This window comes from Carassius auratus, chromosome 2 (assembly GCF_003368295.1).
Source record: "Carassius auratus strain Wakin chromosome 2, ASM336829v1, whole genome shotgun sequence".
Classification (NCBI taxonomy): domain Eukaryota; kingdom Metazoa; phylum Chordata; class Actinopteri; order Cypriniformes; family Cyprinidae; genus Carassius; species Carassius auratus.
The window spans coordinates 18,939,646-18,956,705 of record NC_039244.1 but is presented as its reverse complement, the minus strand read 5'-3'; the positions used below and the strand labels follow the sequence as shown (position 1 = coordinate 18,956,705).

The 17,060-nt window shown below is 38.2% G+C and overlaps 1 protein-coding gene across 1 annotated transcript in view; it reads left to right on the top strand.

Moving 5' to 3' along the window:
- The window catches only part of LOC113119088 (laminin subunit gamma-1-like), a 50,144-nt gene that overhangs the window by 18,933 nt on the left and 14,151 nt on the right, over positions 1-17,060 (top strand). Inside the window, exons 2-3 of the mRNA XM_026288282.1 lie at positions 13,261-13,565; positions 16,824-16,954. Coding sequence (XP_026144067.1) covers positions 13,261-13,565; positions 16,824-16,954 — 436 coding nt within the window. The remainder of the gene's footprint in view (positions 1-13,260; positions 13,566-16,823; positions 16,955-17,060) is intronic.

Genomic DNA, 17,060 nt, shown 5'->3' with positions numbered 1-17,060 from the left:
GAGAAGTCAGAGGTTTAAATAAAGGGTGTAGTAAATAATATCAGGGTTTGTTATTTTTTTGACCCTCCACTTATGGGGCGGTCACACTGCACTTTTCTCTTCCATTCATACGCATGCGAATGCGTCAGACTGGAAACGCAAGCTCATGCGAAGAATTTCGCATTTCGGTGCGTTCCAAAGTTCAAGTTTGGTGAACTCTGACCTGCGAATTCGCATCGCGTGAAGATGTGGGACCAGTAGAAGATCGATACGTCACTGCGTGACCTCTCTGTACAGAAATTAAAAAATGAAGGAAGCAATATATAACTAGCTGTAGCCGGCGTCCTATTTTATATAATACATATTTAAAAGATTATAAAAATAAAATAAAAAAGAAGCTGCATAGTTCGTAGTGTCAGTGGAAACAGGAATAGATGGTACATTTGAATGAGGACGTTTTATATTTTTTTTATTGCTTAGGGCGTATATATTTATACAGAGAGAGATACAGAGATTGCAATAATAAGACGCTTTCGACGCCGTCGCAAAAGACACAGTACAAGCACATATTAATCCATGTTGTGATACCTGTGGAGAGACCGTTTTATCTGGCTCCCGCCCATTCGCATCGGCGTCAGAAATAATTTCGCACGTTTAAAGTCTAATGTGACCGCCCCTTTAGAATGTAATCTCAATCTCTTTTTGAGAAAGCACTTAAAATATCATGTACCCCGGCACAGGGGAGGAGGAGGTGGAGGGCCAAATGAGGAGCTTGGCAGCACTTCAGTAACTGTTTATGCAGCTGTTGCATGTCCTGCATCCATGTTTAAACATGCATCTGTTAAACAGTGCCTGCTTTTTCCTTGCATGATCTCAAATAGGTTCAAACATCCTCCTCCCGTTTCCCAAGTTCAACTCCTCTAGAAATGTTCGAGATTTTTGTTGGTTTGGAACGATGCCGTCGCATGCCTTAAAGGCCTGAAGTTAATGAACAGTGAAGTGAAGTGTTGAGCCAAGGCACCCTGTGGAATAGATTTTGTCAATGTAAAGTTATGAGTGTTGCGGAGTTTATCATTAACTCTTCTGTATACATGTGCAGACCTGAAAGAATGAGAAGAGGTGTGTCCTCATTTTGCCCAAGTTAAGCTGAATCAAGTGCATTGGTGGCATAATGTTGATTACCACAAATCAATTTTATCTTGTTTGTATCTTTTTATTATTATAAGATTGAATTTTATTCTTTGTTTATTATTTTTGAGCAAAAATCCAGGTTTTAGTGAGTCACTTTTTTCATTTTTGAAGGATTTAAAGCCAGAATTGAACTTCACAACTTTATAAAAACTCTTTATCTGGTAAAACTTGTCTATTACTTAAGCTGCAAGGTTTTTCTTTACAACTACTTTTTCTTTTACAACTTTACACAGAAAATCGTAGTAAATGATTCGTTTTGACAAATAAAATCAACATAAAAATGGTTCTACCATTGATTGTAAGTGTCTCACTGTAACCTAGCAAACCCTATTAATCTTGTAGTAATCATCAACATTGTCACAAACTCTTGCTAGTTAAGCTTAACTTGTTTGAGATGAAGTGTTTTAAACGATTGCAATTCTGTTTGACTGATCACCATATTTGCAGGTGACCTTTTAATTGCATTTCATAAGTTCACAAACTGACTGTCGTACACACTTTTACTATTTTTAACGTTAGACTGAACAAGACCAGACTAGTTAGTGCTTAGCTTCTCTGGCTTTCTAGAACTCAACAAGTTACCACCATGCGTGGAGTTACAGCACAATAAAAGCCTGTTGTTATGACTAGTCAACCACAAAAATTTGTCTATGAATGCTGTGTGATGTGGTTCGTAGGAGGCTGTGATGTGTGGCCTAGTGTCCCTGAGCGTCTGCACTGCGGTGTGGTTTGAAACGCATCAATGTCTTGAAGCTTTACCTTAAAGCTTCCACTTGAACCAGTAATGACAGCATTTGGTTTCATAAAATAATATTCAAAGGAAACCACATCTTTAAGACTTGATTTTACTTAATACTATGCAGTGATTCATGGTTAAATTTAATGAAACTGATCCTTGTCAGTGAAGTCGAACATTTTCTAAAGATTCGTTTTGCCAGTCTGATTATGTAATATAAATAGATGCAGTGAAGAGGGATCATTTTAAACTGTTGTTATTGTTGTGTGATGAATATGTTCTTTAGATTTGTCAATAATCATTTACCTTGGTCTATTTTACTCTATAATTGCATATAGTTTTCGTTGATGCGGCTTGGTATGGTTCACTTTTGGGGGTTTTTCCACTGGATACAATACCTGGTACTGTTTCTAGTACCACCTCGGTTGAGGTTCCAAGTGAACCTTACCATTACCAGAACATGAAATGTAAACTCTGCTGATCACAGATTGGCCAGAAATAATCTTTACTACCTGCGTCACTGAACTTTTGACACAAACACAACAGAAGCGGTCCTTTCCATCTCCCACACAGCCGCGTCCACACAGCTTTCAAAAGTATACTCAACCGCAGATGAGCGAGCCCTCTTAATGACGAAAATAACATCATGCCGACGGTGCACGGATGGCCGGAAAATACTTTGGCCATTACGCGATCTGCAACCGCAATTTGCCAGTTCGGAAATCAGAATTTCTAGACAATTGTTTACCTTCATTGCCATGAAATAAGGCTTGAAAGCAGTAAAAGTAAAAATGTTGAACATTGTTTATTTGCCCTGTTGGTTGATTTGTGAGAAGGGTGTAACAAATGATAAGTTTGCAAATGTTATATTGACATTTAAAAAAAAAAATCTATTTAATGTACATTGTACTGTACATGTACTGTACATTTAAATAGCCAACATAATTATTACTAATAAAGAGTTCTTTACACCTTGGTGAAATCTGTTTAAAGAAGTGAGTAAACAGTACAGTTTGTGCTGTCCAGGCTGGTGGTGTGTGTTGTGGGAGTGTGGACGCTAACAGATGTTCGACATTTCTCCCAGCAGGCCAATGGGCAGATGGTGAAAAGTTATGTACAGGAAAAAAAAAAAACGGCCATGCCCACGTTTAAAAAGTCAAAGCTGTCATTGTTCATCCCACCACTGAAGAATGCAGTGTGTTCATGAGAGGAAGTCTAATTGGACCAGTAGCATTGGGCTGAGGCTTTCCCTCCAGACAGACCCCCACTCATGTACTCCCAGCACTAGCTAATCATTCTAGTTCCGCCTCTAGGGTCTCCCTCTCTCTTTTTCTATCTTTCTTGGGCACCTCAGGCTATGTTTGAGACGTTTGGAAGCGTTTGGTGCTGAAGGAATGCTGAGAGAGATCCAAGCTTACAGTTACCTCACCCTAAAGAACCACCTTTCTCCTGGAACAGATAGAAGTAGAAATAGTCTCTTTTTTTATATATATATATATAAACTGGATATGACTTTATTTTGTTTTGTTTTCAACAATCTGGGTAAAAATTTAATATGATTATTGGAAATGTTATTTTAGATGAATGTTGTTCAATGGTCATCTATTGAGGAATGGGTCTCCTAAATGACAGAGGACTCTTGTGACCTGACCAACGCCTTCCTTCAGCCCCACCTAAAGAGGCAGGCCTGAACATACAGGGTGTAGCTCAAAACCAATTTCTGTCCTCGTGGGCAACGCCAAAAACAGAGCAAATGGTTTTTCGCACCATAAATCTCTCACTAAAATGTCCACCAACATGACATTTCAGTATGGCTTCTAATCAGTTTAGCCATAATTATAAACATTCACAACGCAGTAAACTCACAACAGTAAAACTTTCAGAGTTGTTTAGGTAACGTAGACACTTATTCAGTTTTACTCCGTCTTGTAAACAGCTTCGTGAATTACTGTCGTCCCCTGCGAGCCAGTCAGCCTGGGGCCCGAGACGAGATTCCATTTGCTGCTTTGTTGAATGAATGCATCTTTCTTTTGTTTTAACAGAGCTGTAGCTCAATTGTTGTTGGTCTTTATCACCTCAAACATCTCTTAATAGAGCTTCAGGGTAAGCTGAAAGGTGTGAATTCATAGCATGGCCTTTGGCAAAGTGCTCCACCTCTTTTTTTTTTTCTTTTTTTTAATTTTTTTTACACCCAGGAATGTCAATCCTGAATGGAATCCCTGATTGCAAAGATTTGGGTCTCACCTTTTGAAACTTATGAATGGGCAAGACTCCCACCACACAATGAGACCTGCACATTAGTGTTATTTGGTGTTTGTTTTCAGAGGATTTAATTGGGGTCATGTGACAGTTGCATACCAACAAGTCGGACCATGTTAATGTGATGTGATTTTCAGAGTCGGGTTTCTTGGCAGTTGAGACCAATCAGTGGCCTCTCCATTTCAAAAGACACTTTAGTGATTTCCCCATAAAACTTGGATTTACCTTTGGCACACAAATTAAATACGTTCGATACTTAAGGGCTAAATCTTTTGCCCTCCACCTTGCCAAGCAAGCACGCACAAGTCCTTTGAGAACAAGCCCCTCTTCTTCATTAGACAGGCATTCCTAACAAAGGTATTGTTTTAGTTTTTGTGTTTTCTTTACACTTGCTCTAATCACAGACTGCCCACCATGTTTAAGGATCAACTACTAAGCAGCCATTAGGGCCTTTAATGTACAGTACTAAAGTACTGGTACAATTTTGTGCAAACTATTTCCTAGTACCATTTAAAGGGTCGCATTCGCACGAACCGTGTGTACTAGGCCGTGACGTAAGCCGGTGAACAGCGATGTCATTTGTGCGCGGCATTCAACAACGTTAACAAAAAAGAACAACGTTAACAACAGGAGGATGGAGGGCGCTGTGATCGGATCTGTGTTTTTGGTATGTCTCGCGGGTTTCACAATAATGGACATGGAATGTCAATGTATACGGAAAGTGATTGAAAGAACGGAAAGGAGGATTAAGAATCTCCAACGACAACTTGCAGTGCTACATTTGCTACAAGTGCCAGCACGTCCGTCTATTTATCGCTGTTCATCATACTTGCGAAATTAGTTGACACAATGTATACAGTAAGTTACACAGCGTTTTAAATCATGACGGGTGAGGGTGTTTTCGAATGCGTCTGTCCAATCAATGTCTACTTGCGTCACGATTAGTATCAGTTGTGCTGGTTAGACCCTGCTCCGGAGTAGGAGCTAATTTGGTTCTCGAAAAAGGCAGTCCGGTACTAAAATCGCACCTAGTTCCTTCGGTGTTTAATCTTTAGTCTGAATTTAGTCTTTATCTTAGGGCCAATGTGTTCCCATCTCAAGGCTCTGTCTTTCCTCCCTGTCCTGTCACTGTCTCTCCTCACGCTTGGTTTAAAGTGGATTTATGGTGGTCTCTTTAGACAGCTGCTGCCTTTCTTTGCACATTTTTCAGTGTTGGGCTCATCCTGAAATGTTATGATATATAGCGCCACAAGCACAATGCACATTTGTCTGCGAGGCTGGTTTAAAATTCAAAACTTGGGTCTAAAACAAAGAATTTGATTCAGTTTGGACTTTAGAAGGATGTTTAGATGGACAGAAATGTAGAACAATGTTTATTTATGCCAAGGAGAGGGAGTTGCAGTGTTGTAGCAGCTGAGAACACTATGAGAATTAAACTGTAATTTTAAACTTTTAATGTTTGGAAATATTTTAAATGATAAGATAAGATTTGTTTGGTAAGATATTTTTTTTGTTTGTTTTTAAAAGAAGAATCTTATAATCGCCAGGGTTGCGTTTATTTGATCAACAGTAAAAACAGTAATATTGTAAAATATTTTTAGAAAAGTAGTTTTAATACATACATTTAATACATAAAGTAATTTATTCCTGTCTTGTCAAAGCTGAATTTCCAGCAGCCGTTACTTCAGTCTTTAGTTTCATACAGTCCTTCAGAAATTCAGAAATTCTCATGCTGTTTCGCTGCTGAATGTTTTTTTTTTTTTCGTAAAAATCATAATGTATTTTTTTTTTGGATTCTTAGACTAGACTTTCTTTTAACAGTGTAAAAGTCTTTAATGCCATTTCTTTAATGCCAAATAATTAAATGCCAATTAAATGTGTCCTTGCTGAATAAAAGTAGAAATTTCCTGAAAAAAGCTTACTGAGTAGAATGAAATGGTGGGTTAGCAAGGCCTGTGTTTTTATGGTTTGCACACAAGCCTCAGCATGTTGCCTGAGCCCTTCTCTCATCTTTCATAATGACCAGTTAAGCCACAGTGAACCACACAGTGATGTTTCATGAACTTCCTCACCTCCTTCAGAGGACGGGCCTTAAATTTAATGCCATACATTTATATCTTCCCTTTTCCCTCTTTTACAATGCCAGTAAAGTCTTTTGCACCCAGACTAATGACCTTTTGATGACAGATGCAGGTGATGAGAATTGCATTTTGAGTTCTGAACTAGGGATGTCAACGATTAATCGATGATCGATTAATTGTCGATAAGAGATGCAATCGATTAAGGCTATCGATGGTCGGTTAACCGATTCAATGTTGGGCTGCGTGCGGCTCATGCGCACTCAACACGTGCGAGCGGCTGTGAGTGACGGTGACGATATATAAAAGCATCATCATTCATTCACAATGTACAAATTAAGCTTTTAATGTGATTTAAACTTTAAAGTACATTAAAATAGAAACAACATAAAAGTTCTTCAACATTAAATGCAATAGAAATGTAGTTACTAATCATTTCATCAGATAACTGTTTTATATCGTGCGCTTTGCAGGGCTGCGGGACACAGTGACAGGACAGGTAGTCTATTCATTCCTACAACTTGTTAATTCATTCCTACGAATTATTAATGTGGCAATTGTCCATGTTTCATTAATTTTGTTCCCTAAATAACCCATGATTTAAGTGAAATAAGGGAACAAATTAATAAATCGAACGAATTCTTAATTCATGAAATCTTTAATTTCCCTTCCCATGTTTACCACAGTAAGAGATGTGAAAACAGTTATTAAAAGCGAAAGATAATAAAATAAACCTTTTTTTTTTTTTTTAAATAGGCTATGCGAAATATATCCGACTTAAATAGGCTAATTAAGATTAACGGATTTAAAACAGAAGTGTGGGCAGACCATAAGTTCACCAAAAAAAAAAAAAAAGGATGACAACGCATTCTGTTTGTTTGCTTTATTTTACAAGAGCACAAATCTTCTGTTTTTATTGTGAGTGTGCACAAATGAAAGTAAACACTTTTGCGGAAAATATATATATTTTTTAATGTCTCAGCTGTTTCGATCGCCCCGGAGCCTGCTGCACACGTATATTCTAGCGATTCAAACTTACATCGCAGTCTGTTCACTATCAAAATAAAATGTCAACTAAACATTAAAAGGTTACACTGGTCAGTTTAAATAGACCGTAGTATACCGGTCCTCTCTGCTGTTATGCCAAGGACGTTTTTGCTCATATGAAGAGGATCATCTTTTCCGTCTATATGCGAATGCGTGTTAACTACAAGCCTAGTTTACATTATAAATAATAGTTTAACATTCAAATACATTGCGAATATGGAAACATTTCGATTTGTGCCGAATGAGACATGAGCAATAACCTCCAAATAAATCTAGCCAAAGCCGCGCTCGCTCATCCTCGTGTGCACGCATGCACTGTCACGATCTAATGCGCTGTATGCCGGAAATCTGACATTTTCTAGGACAGAATCCAGCAGGATCAAATTAATGTGAGCAACTGTGTTTTGGTGCAGCAGCGCCGATGTAGTTCACTGAATGTGCAGCGCAGTCACACGCGCTCCACATTTCGGATAATTTTATACAATAATGTCAGTTGAAAACATCGCAATTGTGCTTTAAAATACAACAACGAGCACCACAAAACCATTTAAAGAGGCGCGTTCAGCGTTCTCCGTGCAGGATTGGAAACTGTCAACAAAGTAAAATGACCTCAAAAGTATGGCGCGCTCTCTTCATTTTATCAAATGATCATAATCGCATCTATTCATTTTATAATCCTGCTACTAGCATTTTATTCAGACTAAAACCTCTTTAATTCAAGTGAGAAAGCGTTTTGTGTGTGTGTGTGTGTGGCTTTTGCACATCCTGTCATACCGCTGACTGCGTGCCTGCAATAGACGCATTTTGCAGTATTATGGTTAACGATTAATCGATTAATTGATCATTAATTTAAACGACGATCGATCATGGAAATAATCGAAATTTGACATCCCTATTCTGAACCATACAGTATTTTTTTAATAACACCTCTTATCACAAAAACATCATGAGAAATGCTTTATTATATAATGTGGCTTAATGCATTTTTCTATTCATCCTTGCACCTCATTATGTACTTTTTTATGGCAGCAGTTTTTGCTCAACCAAGGTGAATCTCTCATGTGTGCCTTGCATTGTTTGATTTAGTGACAAGTTTCATCAAATATTTCTCTTCCCCCCGTGGTCTTGGATGTTATCTTCTGTGTTTTATCTCTTTCTCTTAGTCTTTCTATCATGTCCCCTTGATCATTAACAGATGTTCCTTCTCTCTCTTTCAATCTCTCTTTCGGTCTGTTTGAGGCGTCACTAAATGCGGAAACACATTCCAGTCACTTCAACCAATTACCTACCCCCTTCCCTCTTCGACTCCTCCTGTCCTTGTCACACAGTCTCAGTTCTGGTTATAGGTATGAGACGGAGAGAAATTGCATCCTAATGAGTCTGTTTACAGCAAAGGCTCAGTACCCAAGGCTGATAACCAGAGATATGGTGACCTTGAACAAAGCACACAAACAAACCCAGACCGCCCGAAGGGTGTTGTCCCTATGATAAGTGTTCTAACTCATCCCAGTGTCACAAGTTTTCTGTTCGGGGAGCCCCACAGCTTTTATCATCAATACCCTGATTGTTCTGGAAGAAGTGGTGGAATTTCTCTGACTCTTCTGCTCAGGGTGGTCTTGAATTTGAAGGTCTTGGTACACCCATCCACCTCTGTCATGCATTCATTCGTTCAACGCTCTTCATGGACTTCTCACAACTTCTTCGTGAGTGAAATAATGTGGCAGCTTTTTTGTTGTATTATTTACATGCACTTAAATTAAGAATATACTGTGGGATACAAAAAAATAATAATTCTGAAATTTCTTGGAAGAACGTAGGCTTAAAAAAAAGTTACTATAAAAATTGTTAAATAAAAACTATTGTAAATAAAAAAATTAATATATATATATTATAAAATGGAATTAAATGTACTGTATTACAATAAAAAAAGTTGGATTAATGTCGACTTCATATCTGCATTCAGTGGCAGCAGTAATGAATATGTGATTAGGCACTGAGGAATTTCCCATTAATGTGAAGGTAAAAGAGCCCTTCAATTTGCCTCCATATAAGCCTAATTAAGTTGCGTTTGTGAAAAGCCTTTTTAACTGCTGGAGTAGACCTCGACTTCACAACAACCAGCGAAAGTGACTTTTTTCCCATGAGGATTACCAAATAAAACCAGCAATCACACAATAATCAACGACTAGCTGTGCGTTATATGATTTGAATGCACAACGTTGAGGCGAAGAACCACCCGACGCGCAGTTAATTATCCTGCTTATGCCATGGACCTTTCCAGCATTCACATATTAAAGATGTTAATAATATTTGCGCTGTAATATTTGACTTCAACAATAAAATGACTGTTATTATCATCAGTTGCAACTTGTTAGATGAGATAGAATGTTTATAGGAAGCAAGTTATAATATAGACAATGATTACACTAACCTGGAACTACCTGTGCAGTTAAACAAATTTAATCAACACCTTCCACCCAATCAGAATCGAGTATTCAGACAGACCATGGCATAATACTAAATAATACTATTTACTACACAAATCTCTTACATTCTAAAATATAGTCAGATTTAATTTGTTTCAAATGCTCTAATATCTTCTCCATCCTAATATGTCTACCTTCTGGTCATTTCAATTTTTCTCAGCTTCAGGGGTCACCTGTGGTTACTTCCCTCACAGGTGCAGTCAATTATGGTTTAGGTCTGAGTAATGTCTGCTCTGTTGACCCAAAGGAAATTATTAATCATCCAAATGATGTGCAATATTTTGGGGATCACAAGAACATCAGGTTTTGTTTTAACCTGGCATATGAAAATATTAAATATACATAAAAATTGCATATGTCTTATTAGGATGTTTTTTTTTCTTCGCTCTGATAAAAGTGCATTGTATCACCTTTGCTGAAGTGATATAACTGTAAATGTAATGTATTTTACTACTATTATCCATCTGCCTCAATGTTTGGAGATGTTTGAAACAGTCCTCCACATTAATTCCAGTATGTAGACTGAAATCACAGCCTCTCAGTCTCCAGTGGCTTGGTGACAAAGATGAGATGTCATCAAGTGTAAGTTCAAAGAGTGTCCAGCGCAGAGTCCCCCGCAGGGCCTGACCCTTTCCTCTTCATGTGTGCCCTGGCTTCAGTCATGCTTTTGAGCTCCAGCACTGCTCCAGTGAGCACTATGAGTCAGTGCTCAAGTGCTCTTTGTCTGTCCTCCTGAAACGCATTGGCTATGTGAAGGAGCTTTTTTGTTTTGCTCTCAGCCAGCTTCTGGCTCATTTCTTCACTGGTTTGCCAAAAGATTTGGTTCATCTTGTTTTGCAAGGTTGCTGGGGAGACTTCAGAGGTGAGGCATCAATGATGGCACTGTTTGCCGTGTCGTCAGCAAAGTACATGTACGTATAACTCATGTGAATGTTTTAAGCCAAGGCATTGCATTGTTTGGGTGTTAGGTTTTGTAAGTCATCCTGCTGTTGTCAGATTCATGGCATAGCAGTGCCATATGTGGATGCGTTGGGTTGAGGACTTGAATGAGAAATGGTCCTATTTTGGCCCAATGTTCTTGCAATCGTTCCCAGTCTTTGTTTCATTGCACCTGACCTGCAGTCAATTACGATATGATCAAGAGACAAATTAAGGTAAAATCATGGCTTGAAAACATCTGGATAATGGTTATGAGTAAGAGTTAGCAGCTGTCCACCGAGAGAGGAGTAGAATTTGAAAGGCCCATGAGAAATATGGACATGTATTGGATAAAACTCATGCTGGAAAATACCTTTGACTCGCTTTCCAGTGTTCATGCATGGGAATAATGTCTTATTTCATGAGTGTGACCATCATCATTTTCACTCTTGCAAGAGCCAGTGCAGTGATTCTGTAAAAGCCAGTCGCTCTTAAAATGATGGTTCAACAAAGCATTAGAAATCTTTCATTTACTCACCCTCATGCTGTTCCAAATCCAGTCTCATTTTACATGAACATTGAAGAATTTTATCCAAAGTATGTTGTGGATATTCCATAAAAGATTCATACTTGTGGAAAGTGGGTATCCAATGTCCCCTTTAATACTTTTTAGGATCATGACAACTAGCTATTTGTTGGTGAATGAAACTTTGAAGTCTTTGATTCACCTTTGAGTCATTGTCAACTTTTGTTAAGCACTACGTGCGGCATTGTCAACTTGTTCACTGCCAGAAAAGCAGAAAGCTCACACCCTATTGTAAAAATCTCTCTCACTTCTGTTGAACTTTGACCTTGACAGCATGATGTGTGCAGGAGGCTCCTAAAAGTCAGCAAGTTCATTTTCATGTTAACAGCCATAATACCCTCAGAGACTGCTGCAAGGTATGAATCTCTTTGTCATTGCTTTGCATCAGTCCCTGCTTTAGCTGCACTTTGTGTATTTGTGTAATATGTGTATTTATTTAACACACATTGTCCCTAGTTTTTGCGGATTTGTTTGGAGAGCAAATTCTTTGCTAAAAACCAAACTTGGCCCTTCTAAAAGATAGGGTCATTTTCTTCACACTAAAAGAATGATGTCTTTCCATGCCACTTCCATTTGGCCCCCCGGTTGCAGTTTCTCCCAAACACACCACGTAGCTTGCTCAGACATGCAAAAATATGTTTTTACAAGCTCCATATAATTACTGGAGAACCTCGCAAAGCTTCTGAAATCCAGACTAGCACAAAAAAACGAAGCTTCTTGTAAAAAAAAAAAAAAAAAAAAAGGTGTGAGATTATGCTCGTCTTTTTACAAGACAATGTTTTATTGCATGTCGTGCTTTAAATAGTGAAAAGAAGGACTTCAGGGTGATTGATGATGAAATGATTACAATTGTGGCGGAGAGATAAAAAGAGAGTTTAAAAGAAGAGATTAAACCGAGAGATTTAAAAACATAAACTAGTTTAAAACAAGTGCCAGGTTCTCAAAAGTAGTAGTAGTTTTTTTTTCTTTACATTTTGAATACATTATTATTTTAAAAAATATATTAATGTTTTTAACAGATTTGTTTTGTTGTTGTTGAAATATTTAAATTAATTCATAAATACCATCTGACATTTTTACAACCTGAATTTATCAAAAAAAAAATATATATAATATATAAGCAATTAAAAACCTACTCTTCAAAGAAGTGGTGCATTCAAGTCATTGTCAATTATACATTTCGTTATACTTTGAATAAATAATGCACCAACAATATTATGTCACAATCATTTGAAAATTGGGAATTCCCCCTCATATTTCTAAGGTGGTTACAGCCCTGATTATTTCAGCAGCTAGCAAGAAGAAATGAGCAGAACAATGGAAATTTGAGGGCACGGATTTGCTGATCTTATCAGACAGGAAGGAACTCTTAGGCATTTTCAGTGGAACGAGGTTATGCTTGCATGGCGTTATGCCAGCTGCGTATAATATCAGGCTTGTCTGCTTAACCTTGATCCCTTTTTCTGTGCAATCTTTCAGAGATGTGTGTATGTTTGGCACCTGCAGTGCTGACTTAGTGTCTTATCCAGTCCTTGAATCCAGCTCTATCTGCTAGTGGGCCGTACCGAAGCACAGATTGTTTAGAAAAGAGAGCGTATGGTATCCAATCATCTTCCACTTTATCTGAACTCTGTTCTACCTTTAGTTTTCAGACGCTACTAACAGTCTATCTGTGTGATATCTGCTTTGCATTCTCTGTACTGTACGTTATAGAGCACATCTCCCTAATCTCACTCCTGTGTTTACCTAAATATATGCTGCATATCCTCACGGTACCTGATTCTATGTTTATCTGTAACTTCCCCATGCAATGCGTGCCAACTCCGCAAACCAACTATTTAAAATCGGTTGCATTTCCCATTTAATTATTAGCAATGATCCGTCCATCGCTGTTTTAGTGCTTAAATCTTGGTGTTAAATCTTTTCAATGTGTTAAACCGCAGTAGTCAGTGCCTTATGTTGCCTTCTCTCTTTTTCTAGGCAAGGCTTTCGACATCACCTATGTGCGTCTGAAGTTTCACACCAGTCGTCCTGAGAGCTTTGCCATCTACAAGCGCACTAGTGAAGACGGGCCCTGGATTCCCTACCAGTACTACAGCGGCTCCTGCGAGAAGACCTACAGCAAGATCAACCGCGGCTTCATCCGCACCGGTGAGGACGAGCAGCAGGCTCTGTGCACGGATGAGTTCAGTGACATCTCACCGCTCAGCGGAGGAAACGTGGCCTTCTCCACACTCGAGGGCCGACCCAGCGCTTATAATTTCGACAACAGCCCTGTGCTGCAGGTAAACAAGTCTCCTGTTTTTTATTTTTTTATCTTTTACTCACCCTCCCTTGATTGCTCGTACTCATGAAGTCAAAAGCTTTCACATCAGTCACAGTCTCAGAAATAAGGAATCGAACACTCTGTTTCCAGATGTGTGGTTGTGTTGTAATGTGTGACTGCAGCCAAGTTACTTTTCCAAGATTTTACTTTCCAGATTGAGTAACATTCCACTGCCTCAAACAAACAGCTCGTCATTTAGAAGTGTTTGCATGTGAGAGATATTAGTATTTGGAACATATTACAATACAACTTCACATTTTCATTTACTGTATTTTGGAAAACGTTGCACTGTAGTGATAGTAGTTAATAGTAATACAAGTGATAAAATTGATATAGTAATAGTAAAATATTTGTAGGATTGGCACATTTGTAAAATCGTAAATAGTAATACGTTTTTAAGAAATCTCTTCTGCACACCAAGGCTGCATTAGTCTGAAAAAAAAAGAGAAGAAAAAAAAACAGGAATATTGTGAAATATTGTTAATACTTTATTATATGTTACCGTTTCAGTATATTTTAAAATTTATTCTTGTATAGCTATTTACTCTTCAGTTCCACGTGATCAATTGATCAATTCAGTGCATCCTTAAAAAGTTTTTTAATTTGAATTTAAAGTCAAAATCTTGCTGAGCCCAAACTTTTTATTGGTGCTATACTTTTATTTGTATTATTTGTTTATTTTTTATTTATTGTTGAGCGCCATTATTTTTTTGCTTCATAGAAGAATGAATTTTATTTGTTAAATTGGTTTTACAACATGTTTCTGACCGTTACACACCACAGGGTTACTGTTATGCAAAAAAACTTTGTTTCATTTCACCAGAACTTGATATATTTCCCGAGACCACAATCACAGCCAAAAAAAAAAAAACATTTTTCAGACTAATTAGCTGAATAAGAGACAGACGCTCATCCCAATGTGAGCTGAGTCAGTCCTTCCGTGTGCTGACTGTGGAATTTGTTGTCAGGCAGAGAAAGCGCTCTGCATGCCAAACCTAAACAAGATGCTGCCGTGGTTACAGGGAGGCGAAAAGAGGTTAAGTGTGAGATATGAGCAGGAGTGGGTGGACAGCAGATAATGTAGGACAGGCAGGCAGGCTGGGGTTTGTTTGTGTGACCCGTGCTGCGCTGTCCAGGTGCCACATCGTCTCCCGCTCGCTCAGCACAGCCAAAAATTGCAACATATTACTAGGTGACACCCCCACAATTTCCCACCACATTCTGATTGTGCTCGGCTGTGCACAGACACAGCTGGAAAAGAGTGCATGTGCAAGTGATGGACAACGTGCAGCGTGAACACAAGAGCTGGAACACTGGGGTCTGATTTGTTGTCTTGAATCACTTTTTTTCACCATGTGCTTTTATGTGGTGAAAATTCGAGCCGGTCCCCATGGTTTCTAATTTACCAAAGAGAATTTAATATAGATAGTGGTTTATATTCATGCAGGATGGCGCCTGCAGTCAGTGTTTCTAGTTATGTTGCGTCCTTTTAGTTATTTTGGGAGCTCTTTAGTGCATCATTGGTACTTGATTAGTATTCACGTTTATATATTTATATTCTGTACCACCAAACAAGTGCTTCACGTGTCTTCTAATTTTGAGAAAATTAAGCAGTATTATTAAAGTAAACATTTGTTTATATTTATATATTTTTTTGTATAATGTTGTTTTTCATATGTAACGTTACCTTTACCAAATGTACAATTTTAGCTCTGTTGCCAGATACTTCCATATCAGACATCTCATATGCCATAAAGCTATTCATACCGAAGCCCCAAACTCTTTTTATAGGAATGGATCTGTTTCTGTGGGTTTAACTTTTAAATGGCTGTCATACGCTGTTCTAGAAGCGTGTGTTGAAAGAAGACGGACTAGGTTTGTTTGTGGACTTTTGAATATGATCCGCAACAAACTGGCTTCACTCATCAGCTTTCATTAATATCATTAGTTGATCATGAGCCGTTAGTTTTATATGTACTCTTTTGTTGTTGTTGTTGTTGTTTCCAAGCAGTGCTAATGGTTAAATCTGGTTGTATCTCATTTCTTGGGGGTTGAAAAGGGTTAAAGTGAAAGCGAACTCAAATGTGAAAATCCTGTCATCATCGTTTTGGTCAAAACACATGATGTAAGTTTTCCGTGAAACACAATCGGAGTCCTGTTTGCTCTTTTCCAGGCACTGAAAGCGGATGGTGACTACAACCGTCAAGCTCAAAAAATGACCTTATACTACTGAGTAGTACAAACAGTTTTGGCAGATTTATTTATGTATCTCCTCCAAATATGAAGTTCAAGAAAATAATCAGATGACAGAGCTTGTGTTTTAAGTGTGTAGTGCTGTCATGTATTTTTAAAATTGGGTATTATAAAAAATATATATTTATTTTAATAGTATATTAGAAACACTAAAAATATGGAGCATTTGACTGTAAGTTACTTTAAGTATACTGCCCATTCCTAAACTATACTATAGCTTTGATCATTAGTGATAATCCTCATATTTCTTTGGGATAAATCTGTGTTTATGTTGCATGTTTCTCTAGGGGAAGAGAAGTGTGAAATCGTTGGCTGTCTTCCCAAACAGGAACATGCTCTGAATCACGGCCGTCAGCTGTGGATAAGGTGTCAGAATGACTTGAGGACGTTTCCTCCTCAGTTCCAGCAGATGTTTGGTGGACTGAAAATGTTCACTGTTGTTACAGGGTTGCCTGGCTCCACTTTAACCGCTGTGTTATTGTCAACCCTGCTTGTAAAATAACAACATTTATAGTGAAACTAGAGGAAATGCGTGCAAAGCTTTTAGGAAAAGGACTAAAGTCTTGGTCTGAGTCATGTTTTCGTTGGTTCCTGAGATTGCTTCCATTGGCACTCCCTGAATGTGGCCACAAACAGGCAAAGTTCAACTGCAAGTACGAGTGCGGCATCATTCTAAATGACATTTACATGCTGAACGTCACACTGGCGTTTTTCTTTTCCCATGAAACCTTTCTGCAGACATTATAGTGCCTCAAACAGCAGGTTTTGTTTAGATTAGAGGCCGGAGGATGTGTTCGCTTTTGACGTCTGAACACAGAACAGATGGGAAGAATTCTTCCCTGCTAAAACCTCTCTAATAACTACTGCAAAGTCATCTACGACTAGTCTTTCTCTAGCTACATTCTTGCTTTTACGGTCTCGTTTTTTTAAAAGCCTAATTTGTAATTCTGTTTCTCTCTATCAGGACTGGGTGACTGCCACGGACATCAGAGTGACCCTGAACAGATTAAACACTTTCGGAGATGAAGTTTTCAACGATCCCAAAGTTCTCAAATCCTACTACTACGCCATCTCTGACTTCGCTGTTGGAGGACGGTACGTTTTCACCCCGTTGCTTCACTCTCCAGCGTTAATATGTCAGTATATAGTTTAATGAAGCATTGACATATCTTCCTTGTATTCAGACCATGGATATCAGCAG